This window comes from Solea solea, chromosome 13, assembly GCF_958295425.1.
Source record: "Solea solea chromosome 13, fSolSol10.1, whole genome shotgun sequence".
Classification (NCBI taxonomy): Eukaryota; Metazoa; Chordata; class Actinopteri; order Pleuronectiformes; family Soleidae; genus Solea; species Solea solea.
This window is the reverse complement of record NC_081146.1, coordinates 1,073,148-1,086,005: the sequence shown is the minus strand read 5'-3', so window position 1 is coordinate 1,086,005 and position 12,858 is coordinate 1,073,148. Positions and strand designations below refer to the sequence as shown.

At 44.9% G+C, this 12,858-nt stretch overlaps 1 protein-coding gene across 1 annotated transcript in view; it reads left to right on the top strand.

The window, feature by feature from the left end:
- Positions 1–925: 925 nt before the first annotated feature.
- si:dkey-22o22.2 (neural-cadherin) overlaps positions 926–12,858 on the top strand; it is an 83,189-nt gene continuing 71,256 nt past the window's right edge. Inside the window, exon 1 of the mRNA XM_058648281.1 lies at positions 926–2,015. Within this exon, the coding sequence (XP_058504264.1) occupies positions 1,067–2,015 (949 nt within the window). The 5' untranslated portion in view covers positions 926–1,066. The remainder of the gene's footprint in view (positions 2,016–12,858) is intronic.

The window sequence follows — 12,858 nt, the reverse complement described above, 5'->3', positions numbered from 1 at the left end:
ATAACAGAAGCAAAGTTGCAAATTATGACTCTATCCCTACTTGGTCTTTATAAGTCACAAAAACGTAAAAATTGTGTGTATCCAAGGGTTTCACAATTAACTGACATATGTATATATACATATATAATGACACAACATGAAATAACAGTGACCAAAATATAGCCCTAGCCAAAATCTCAATAGATCAATGCATTCCTGAAAGCAGCCACAAGAGGCATTTTCATTCCCAGGGCTCTAGGTCACTGGGAAAGGCACGTCCTCATATGTCACGTTTTTCTCACACGTCCTGATATGTCCTGAAAACACGTATGTGTGTGTGTGTGTGGGAGAGTGAGTGCGTGTGTGAGAGAGAGAGAAAGTCAGTGTGTGTGTGTGGGAGAGTGAGTGTGTGTGTGTGTGTGTGTGTGTGGGAGAGTGAGTGTGTGTGTGTGTGCGTGGGAGAGTGAGACTGTGTGTGTGTGTTTGTGGGAGAGTGAGTGTGCGTGTGCGTGTGCGTGTGTGTGGGAGAGTGAGTGTGCGTGTGTGGTAGAGTGAGTGTGCGTGTGTGGGAGAGTGAGTGGTTTACAAACGTCAGTTTTCTGTTTGTTTCATGACTTCACGGTCTTAAGTTCAGAGGTGATACTGGGTCTGGTACCAGTTCAGTCCAAGTGTGTGTCATCTCTCTGCATGACACACACTTGGACTGAACCATGAAATAAAGTAGTTCATCCACTTACTCTGTAACTGTGTGTGTGTGTGTGTGTGTGTGCATTTAAATTATAAAAGCATCAGGTTTTTTTATTTGAACACACTCTCGCACTCTCTGGTATGTCACTCATCATATCTCCTTTTCTGTGATTGGCTTGGCTCTTCTGGGTGGGCGGAGCTTGTGGAGACACACGCAGGATGCGGACGGTCAGTCTGCCGTGTGATGCAGATCCACAACAGAGAGAGAGCGCGAGCTTCTTCTTCATCAGTCTGGACCTGAAAAGTCTCTGGACCTGGAGAGTCTGCACCTGGAGAGTCTGGACCTGAAGAGTCTGGATCTGAAGCTCTTTTTGTAAACACCAACTCTTTTGATGAAACCATGACTAAACCTGAGACCGGACCGGTTCTCCTGCAGAACCTCGTGCTGCTGCTGAATCTGGTCTCTCCGGTCTGTCTCTCCGCTCCGCGCGGACACGCAGCGCGTTATTTGGGCCAGATAGCGGAGAACTGTGCGGCGGGGACTCCGGTGGACGGAGTGACGCTGCAGGACACCGGCGGTTGCTCCAGGACGAACCTCGGCACCAGCCTGACCGGAGAGTACGCGACACATTTCCGGCTGGTTAACCACCGGGGACACCTTGGACAGCAGGGACATCTGGGTCTGGTCTCCGCCAGAGCGCTAGACCGGGAGTTTATCGCTGTGTACGAGCTGCGGGTCGAATGTGCGCGCGTGCCCGCGCTGGTCCAGGTCACGGTGTCCGACCTGAACGACAACATCCCGCGCTTCACCGGCGGGAACGTGACCGTCGAAGTGGACGCGCTGACGCCGCGCGGAACAGCGCTGACCCGCTTTGACGCCGAGGACGCGGACGCGGAGCGGAACGGACGCGTGACTTTTTACGCGTCGCCGGAGTCTCACCTGTTGCACGTGCACGCGCGGAGCGGACAGGTGCTGCTGGTCGGCTCGCTCCTGGGTATCAGTCACGTGACCCTCCGCCTGTTTGTGAGGGACGGCGGTGACGCGCCGCTGACAGGTGAGCCTGTGTTCCTACGCGTGCACGTGTGCGGACACGGAGCGCACAGGAGGAGGAAAACCCGGTCCGTGTCTGAAGAGCAGAACTTCACCATCACGGTCCCGGACCAGGCCAGGGTCGGGGACCTGGTGTTCACGGTACCGGACCAAAGGTTCCAACAGAGGTGGTTCCAGGTGACGTCAGAGAAGGAGGAGGAGTCACCGGTCCAGGTTGAGCGGGACTCCGGGCGTTTGTACCTGGCGCGCGCTCTGCGGGAACCCGCCCAGGTGACGGTGAAGGTCCAGAACCGCAGAGGTGAGAAAAATATGTGTGTGTGTGTGCGCGCGCGCGGGGGTGTGCGTGTGTGTGCGCATTTGTGGGGGGGCATGTGTGCGTGTGATAAGTGTCATGCCACGTGCGAACGCAGCAGACGTCTGTGCGCATGCTTGTCTCAATGTACAAATAATGATTTAGTATTTAATTGAATTTAATATTATTAATTATTTATTTTTATTAAAACGCTCCACGACGTGTCTGGCTTTTGCGCATGTGGACAGAACGCAGTTCAGTTGCGAGGCGCACCATGAAGTGTTTTTTTATAAAGAACTGAAGCGTTTATTGCAGCAGGTGGAGGATGTTACAAAACACTGTCACTGGTCATCTGCTTGTGTTTGTCCTGTAGACAGTGAGTGATGCGTCACCTTTCAGCACCTGTGTGGTGAACAGCGGCATGTGCGTCTTTATACACGGGGAAAGCTCTCTTCTGACAACCAGGCTCATATTTGTAATGTTTTAATGACAGAGAATGCAACATTAGGATTTGTAAATAAAATAAATCATTATTTGTACATTCAGACGAGCGTGCGCGCAGGCGTCCGCTGTGTTCGCACGGGGCACGGCACAAATGACCCCTCGCTGTTTGATTTCCACAAACACTACACAGTGTGTGTCTGTACGCTCATTAACAGTCACGCGTGGTCTTCATGTCACGTATTTGAGGCGTAGTTCACCCGTCGCACCCGTCACGCAGGCGTATGTGCAACAATGCGTGTGCAGGAGGTTTTATGTCATGCAGAGACGCTATAAACGCGTTTTTACTATTTCAATTCAATTCAATTCAATGTTATTTGTATAGCGCCAAATCCTAACATACATGATCTCAGGTCTGTACATAGACAACATCAAGGAGAGCAGAGAAACACAACAGTTCACACAATGAGCAAACACTAGGCATCAGTGGAGAGAAAAAACTCCCTCTTAACAGAAGAAGAAATCTCTGACAGAACCAGACTCACACATGTGCAGTCATCTGCCTTGACCGGTTGGGGTGAAAGGAAAATGGGGGACAGAGGAGAGGTGGGGACAGAAAGGGGGGAGAGAAAGGACAAGAGGGAGATGAGGTAGAGACAGAAGAGAGAGAGAGACCAGGAGCAGATACACAACAACTGTATCAAGTTACAAGTTAATACAGTCAATGATATTGACTTTTAATTATAGCACAATAATAATGGTGATGATGTGTATGATATGGATAGCCTCAAACACTGGATCTGGATCCTGCAACCTGCAACATGAGAATACAGAGAGAGAGAGAGAGGGAAGGAAGGAAAGACACAAACTAGGGAGAGAAAGAGACAAGGTTAATGACATATAAAAAGTCATATTCATACCCTGAGTGTGAGAGAGTGAATGTGCGTGCACCACAGGAAAATCCCCCAGCAGTCTAGGTCTATAGCAGCAGAACTAAGAGCTGGTCCAGGTTTCCCTGAACCAGCTCTAACTATAAGCTTTATCAAAAAGGAAAGTTTTAAGTCTAACTTTAAATACAGAGAGAGGCTCCGCCTCCCGAACTATCATTGGAAGCTGGTTCCACAGGAGAGGAGGAGCCTGGTAACTAAAGGCTCTGCCTCCCATTCTGCTCTTACAGACTCTGGGAACCACAAGTAAACCTGTATTTTGTGACCTAAGTGGTCTGTTAGGGTGATAAGGTAAGACTAGGTCTTTCAGGTATGAAGGGGCCTGACCATTAAGTGCTTTGTACGTGAGGAGGAGGATTTTAAATTGAATTCTTAACTGTGGGTGGAGCCAGTGTAGAGAAGCTAACACTGGAGTTATATGGTCTCTCTTTCTAGTTCCTGTCAGAACTCGTGCTGCAGCATTTTGAATGAACTGAAGGGTTCTAACAGACTTGTTGGAACATCCTGATAATAAGGAGTTACAGTAATCTAATCTAGATGTAACAAAAGCATGAACTAGTTTTTCAGCATCCTGTAAAGACAGAATGTTTCTAATTTTCATAATGTTCCGCAGGTGGAAGAAGGCTGTTCTGGAAATGAGTTTTATGTGTGAATCAAATGACATTTCCTGGTCAAAAGTAACTCCAAGGTTCCTCACAGTGGAACTGGAAGCCATGGTGATGTCATCTAAAGTGACAATGTGATCAGAAAGTTTTTCTCTGAGGTGTTTAGGGCCAAGTATAAAAGTTTAAAAGTAGAAAGTTACAGGTCATCCAGGACTTAATGTCTCTGAGACATTCCTGGAGTTGAACAACCTGATTTATTTCATCCGGCCTCATTGATAAATATAGCTGTGTCATCTGCATAACAATGAAAGTGTATGTTGTGCTTTCTAATAATGTTCCCTAGAGGAAGCATATATAAGGTAAAAAGTATAGGCCCAAGCACTTAGCCTTGTGGAACTCCACAATTAACTTTTGTTTGTAGTGAGGCTTTATCATTAACATGAACAAACTGGAATCTATCAGATAAGTATGATTTAAACCAGCAGAGGGCAGCACCTGTGATACCAAGAGTCTGCTCCAATCTCTGCAGTAGAATATTATGATCAATGGTGTCAAATGCAGCACTAAGATCTAACAGGACAAGTAAAGAAACTAGACCATTATCTGAAGCCAAGAGAAGATCATTACTAACTTTAACTAGTGCTGTTTCTGTGCTATGGTTTAATCTCAAACCTGACTGAAAATCTTCAAACAGGCCATTAATGTGCAAATATTCACATAATTGATTAGCAACTGCCTTTTCTAAGATTTTAGAAATAAAGTGAAGATTAGATATAGGTCGGTAATTAGCTAAAATATCTGGGTCAAGGGTCGCTTTTTTGAGAAGGGGTTTAATAACTGCTATTTTAAACGTTTGGGGCACATATCCAGTTAATAAGGATAGATTCATTTGAGTTAATATAGAGCTGTTAATTAAAGGAAACACATCTTTAATCAGTTTGGTGGGGATACTAGTGTGCTGGCATTAAATGCCCCTGATGTGTGTGTGTGTGTGTGCATGTGTGTGTGTAGGTGTGTGTGCATGTGGGTGTGTATAAAAACAAACTCTGACCTCGAGGTTAAATGAAAAATAAACAGCTTCAGAAAAAAAGAAAAAGAAACAAACTTTTGTTTTTAAACTTTAAATTCATTTAAACCACTGTGTTTATCTTCATATTTAAATGCAGCAGAAAACCAGATAACTGTTGTGGTCAGAGTGTGTGTTTCTGTGTGGACACACACACACACACGTTTTTTTTCTGATGAATTTTCATGAACATTTTTGACAAATTAATTTCGGGTCCTCGGAAAAAATCTCCCGTGACCCCTCTGTGGGTCCCTGCCCAGTGTTTGAGAATCACTAACTGGTGTCGACGTGGATGCTGTCCTCAGTGTCTCTGTCCTCCTCGTCCTAATGACTTATTGACAGCGGATCAGCTGTAGCTTCAGGCGCTCACCGACCAGCCAGGACAAGGACAAGGTCGTGTCGCTGTGACGACAGAGATCGACATTCATATTCATGTGATTCATGTTAGAACACACATGATTGTGCCCCAACTCAAAATGGCCGACTTCCTGTTGCGTTGACACTGTGGTCACAAGCGGTCTCATGTGGTTTTGACTTGGTTCTTTACTCTTATTTCATAAAACACTTCTCAGTTCTGATCCGTGTGCCCGTGTGTTATGGATGTGGAGAAGCTCTGTAACGTGATTGTTCACCCTGCAGAGATCAGTGAAGGTCATAAATCACTGCTGTGTGTGAGTCATGGACATTTAAGACTGTTAAAGTTAACTTTGCTCTTGAGTGGTGGTCTCACACCAAACCACCAAAGAGAGAAAGTCACACACACACAGGAGCTGCTGCTCCTCTGCTGCCTCGTGTGGTCACTTTGTGTCACTGCGGTTAGTCTGAGTGAAGGATTTCAAACACTGAAGTAACAAAATCAGACATGTGAACGTAGTGATCGAGGCAGCAGTGGATCAACAACTCCTGTCTGACACACACATACAGACACTCATACACACACACAGACACACACACAGACACTCATACACACATACAGACACACACTCATACACACATACAGACACACACACAGACACTCATACAGACACTCATACACACACATAGACACTCAGACACACATACAGACACTCATACACACATACAGACACACACACAGACACTCATACACACATACAGACACTCAGACACTCATACAGACACTCATACACACATACAGACACACACACAGACACTCATACACACATACAGACACTCAGACACTCATACAGACACTCATACACACATACAGACACACACACAGACACTCATACACACATACAGACACACAGACACACATACAGACACACACATGACACTCATACACACATACAGACACTCATACACACACACACACACTCATACAGACAGACACACCCACAGAAACTCATACACACATACAGACACACACAGAGACACTCATACACACATACAGACACTCATACACACACACAGACACTCATACACTCATACACACATACAGACACTCATACAGACATACAGACACACACACATACAGACACTCATACACACATACAGACACACACAGACACTCATACACACATAGACACACACATAGACACTCATTCACACATAGACACACACATGACACTCATACACACATACAGACACTCATACACACACACACACACTCATACAGACAGACACACCCACAGAAACTCATACACACATACAGACACACACAGAGACACTCATACACACATACAGACACACAGAGACACTCATACACACATACAGACACACACACAGACACTCATACACACATAGACACACACATAGACACTCATTCACATACAGACACACACATGACACTCATACACACATACAGACACTCATACACACACACAGACACACACACAGACACTCATACACACATACAGACACACACTCATACACACATACAGACACACACACAGACACTCATACAGACACTCATACACACACATAGACACTCAGACACACATACAGACACTCATACACACATACAGACACACACACAGACACTCATACACACATACAGACACTCAGACACTCATACAGACACTCATACACACATACAGACACACACACAGACACTCATACACACATACAGACACTCAGACACTCATACAGACACTCATACACACATACAGACACACACACAGACACTCATACACACATACAGACACACAGACACACATACAGACACACACATGACACTCATACACACATACAGACACTCATACACACACACACACACTCATACAGACAGACACACCCACAGAAACTCATACACACATACAGACACACACAGAGACACTCATACACACATACAGACACTCATACACACACACAGACACTCATACACTCATACACACATACAGACACTCATACAGACATACAGACACACACACATACAGACACTCATACACACATACAGACACACACAGACACTCATACACACATAGACACACACATAGACACTCATTCACACATAGACACACACATGACACTCATACACACATACAGACACTCATACACACACACACACACTCATACAGACAGACACACCCACAGAAACTCATACACACATACAGACACACACAGAGACACTCATACACACATACAGACACACAGAGACACTCATACACACATACAGACACACACACAGACACTCATACACACATAGACACACACATAGACACTCATTCACATACAGACACACACATGACACTCATACACACATACAGACACTCATACACACACACAGACACACACACAGACACTCATACACACATACAGACACACACTCATACACACATACAGACACACACAGACACTCATACAGACACTCATACACACACATAGACACTCAGACACACATACAGACACTCATACACACATACAGACACACACACAGACACTCATACACACATACAGACACTCAGACACTCATACAGACACTCATACACACATACAGACACACACACAGACACTCATACACACATACAGACACTCAGACACTCATACAGACACTCATACACACATACAGACACACACACAGACACTCATACACACATACAGACACACAGACACACATACAGACACACACATGACACTCATACACACATACAGACACTCATACACACACACACACACTCATACAGACAGACACACCCACAGAAACTCATACACACATACAGACACACACAGAGACACTCATACACACATACAGACACTCATACACACACACAGACACTCATACACTCATACACACATACAGACACTCATACACACATACAGACACACACACATACAGACACTCATACACACATACAGACACACACAGCCACTCATACACACATAGACACACACATAGACACTCATTCACACATAGACACACACATGACACTCATACACACATACAGACACTCATACACACACACACACACTCATACAGACAGACACACCCACAGAAACTCATACACACATACAGACACACACAGAGACACTCATACACACATACAGACACACAGAGACACTCATACACACATACAGACACACACACAGACACTCATACACACATAGACACTCATTCACATACAGACACACACATGACACTCATACACACATACAGACACTCATACACACACACACACACACTCATACAGACAGACACACCCACAGAAACTCATACACACATACAGACACACACAGAGACACTCATACACACATACAGACACTCATACACACACACAGACACTCATACACACATACAGACACTCATACACACACACAGACACTCATACACACATACAGACACTCATACACACATACAGACACTCATACACACATACAGACACACACACAGACACTCATACACACATAGACACACACATAGACACTCATTCACACATACAGACACAGACACTCATACACACATACAGACACTCATACACACATACAGACACTCATACACACACATAGACACTCATACAGACACACACACAGACACTCATTCACACATACAGACACACACACAGACACTCATACACACACACAGACACTCATACACACACATAGACACTCATACACACATACAGACACTCATACACACAGACACTCATACACACATACAGACACACACATGACACTCATACACACATACAGACACTCATACACACACACACACACACTCATACAGACAGACACACCCACAGAAACTCATACACACATACAGACACACAGACACTCATACATACAGACACACACACAGACACTCATACACACATACAGACACACACACAGACACTCATACACACATAGACACACACATAGACACTCATTCACACATACAGACACAGACACTCATACACACACATAGACACTCATACAGACACACACACAGACACTCATTCACACATACAGACACACACACACAGACACTCATACACACACACAGACACTCATACACACACATAGACACTCATACACACACATAGACACTCATACCCACATACAGACACTCATACACACAGACACTCATACACACATACAGACACACACATGACACTCATACACACACACACACACTCATACAGACAGACACACCCACAGAAACTCATACACACATACAGACACACAGACACTCATACATACAGACACACACACAGACACTCATACACACATACAGACACACACACAGACACTCATACACACATAGACACACACATAGACACTCATTCACACATACAGACACAGACACTCATACACACATACAGACACTCATACACACACATAGACACTCATACAGACACACACACAGACACTCATTCACACATACAGACACACACACAGACACTCATACACACACACAGACACTCATACACACACATAGACACTCATACACACACATAGACACTCATACACACATACAGACACTCATACACACAGACACTCATACACACATACAGACACACACATGACACTCATACACACATACAGACACTCATACACACACACACACACACTCATACAGACAGACACACCCACAGAAACTCATACACACATACAGACACTCATACATACAGACACACACACACACACTCATACACACATACAGACACACACACAGACACACACACAGACACTCATACAGACACACACACACACACACACACACACTCATACAGACAGACACACACACACAGAAACTCATACACACATACAGACACACACACAGACACTGATATAGACATACACACACACAGACACTCATACACACATAGAGACACACACACAGACACTCATACAGACAGACACCCACACAGACACTGATACAGACACACACACACACACTCATACAGACAGACACACACACATAAACTCCTACACACATACAGACACACACAGACACTCATATAGACAGACACACACACAGACACTCATACAAACATACAGACACACACACAGACACTCATACAGACAGACAGACACACACACACTCATACACACAGACACACACACTCATACAGACAGACAGACAGACAGACACACACTCACTCACTCACACACACACACACACACACATAAACTCATACACACATACAGACACAGACATTCATACACACATACAGACACACACACAGACACTCATACAGACAGATAGACACACACACATACACTCATACACACATACAGACACACACACAGACACTCATACACACATACAGACACACACACACACACAGACACTCATACAGACAGATAGACACACACACACACTCATACACACATACAGACACACACACAGACACTCATACACACAGACACACACACACACATACAGACAGACACAGACACTCATACACACATACAGACACACACACACACAGACACTCATACAGACAGATACACACACACACACACTCATACAGACAGGCACACACACACACACAGACACTCATACAGACACACAGACACACACACACTCATACAGACAGGCACACACACACACAGACACTCATACAGACACACAGATACAGACACACACTCATACAGACACACGCACACACACACACACACACAGACACACACATGCACATACAGACACACACACATACACAGACACACGCACACACACACACACAGACACACACTCATACAGACAGACACACACAGACACATACAGACAGACACACACAAAGGCAAACTCACATACATACACACACACAGACACACACTCACATACACACACACACACACACACACACACACACACACTCACAGTGACAGCTGTCCACACTGGTCCCAGTGTACCTGACCCACATGGAGCTGAAGTTCAGGAGCAGCTGTGGCTCAGAGGGTAGAGAGGGTCATTCAATAAACAGGAGGTTGGTGGTTTGATCCCCAGTCTCTGACACAGAGGAGAGGGAGTGGTTTACTTTTGGGAAAGTGTGTCTCACAAACATGTGGATGTTATAACACAAGTCTTTAAAGAGTGCTTTTGGCAGACATGTCAAGAGTCAACTTTATTTTGGTGTCTCAGGGAAAAAAAACTAAAGTGTACATGTCCTCTCTCTCTCTCTCTCTCTCTCTCTCTCTCTCTCTCTCTCTCTCTCACACACACACACACACACACACACACTCTTCAGAGCAGGTATTATAATCTAATATGAAGCAGGTTTGTGTTTTTGAACCCACAACCTCTGATCAGCTCTGACAGGACGACTCGCTCACACCCTGAGGGTCTGCTGCCGTGTGTGCGTGTGTGTCACCGTGCCAACCAGTCGTTCTGCTAACACCTAGCTGTGTTTGTGTTTTCTCTTTGTTTGCTCAGTGACTGTGTTTGACTGAATCTGTATGTGTGTGTCTCTGTGTGTGTCTCTCTCACCCTCTGTGTGTGTGTCTCTGTATGTGTGTGTCTCTCGCTCTGTGTGTGTGTCTCTCACTCTCTGTATGTGTGTGTGTCTCTCGCTCTGTGTGTGTGTGTGTGTGTCTCTTGCTCTCTGTCTGTTTGTGTGTATCTCTCACTCTCTGTCTGTGTTTGTGTGTGTGTGTGTGTGCGTGTGTGTTATAGACAGATGAGTTGTGTACGTAAATAATTTACACAATTAATTATTCTGAAACACAATCATCAACAACTATCAACACACACTCACACTGTGTGTCTGTGTGTGTGTGTGTGTCGAATTATTGATGCCACTCGTCAAACACAGTGTTGTTATGATCCAGTGAAGAAACAAGAAATAAGATGATGTTTTCTCTCCAGAGCTGTTTGTCTGTGTCAGTCAGAAGTGAGGAGGAGGAGGAAGAGGAGATGAGGAAGAGGGAAATGAGGAAGAGAACAAGGGAGATGAGGAAGAGGAGAAGGGAGATGAGGAAGGGGAGAAGTAAGCTACAGTGTTCACTCTGCTTGATTTGAATTGTGAGCTGCAGCTCATGATGACACCTTCAGGTGGCGCTATGACTGAAACATGATGGAGAATCTGAGATCTCATTTCAAGGTGTTCACTTCTCAGGTGACGTCTGTGCTGCAGGTGTGCTGATGAGTGACAGACTGGCAAACAATGAGCAGGGAGCGCTGGCATCACCCTGAGTCTGTTTCACTGTGTTTAATATCACGTGAACACATGAACGTCTGTGTGTGTGTTCACGTGTCACTCAGTAAACGCAGTAAACTCAGGAAATGCAGAAAACGCAGAAAATGCAGGAAACTCAGTAAACACAGTAAACTCAGTAAACGCAGTAAACACAGTAAACTCAGGAAACGCAGAAAATGCAGGAAACTCAGTAAACACAGTAAACTCAGTAAA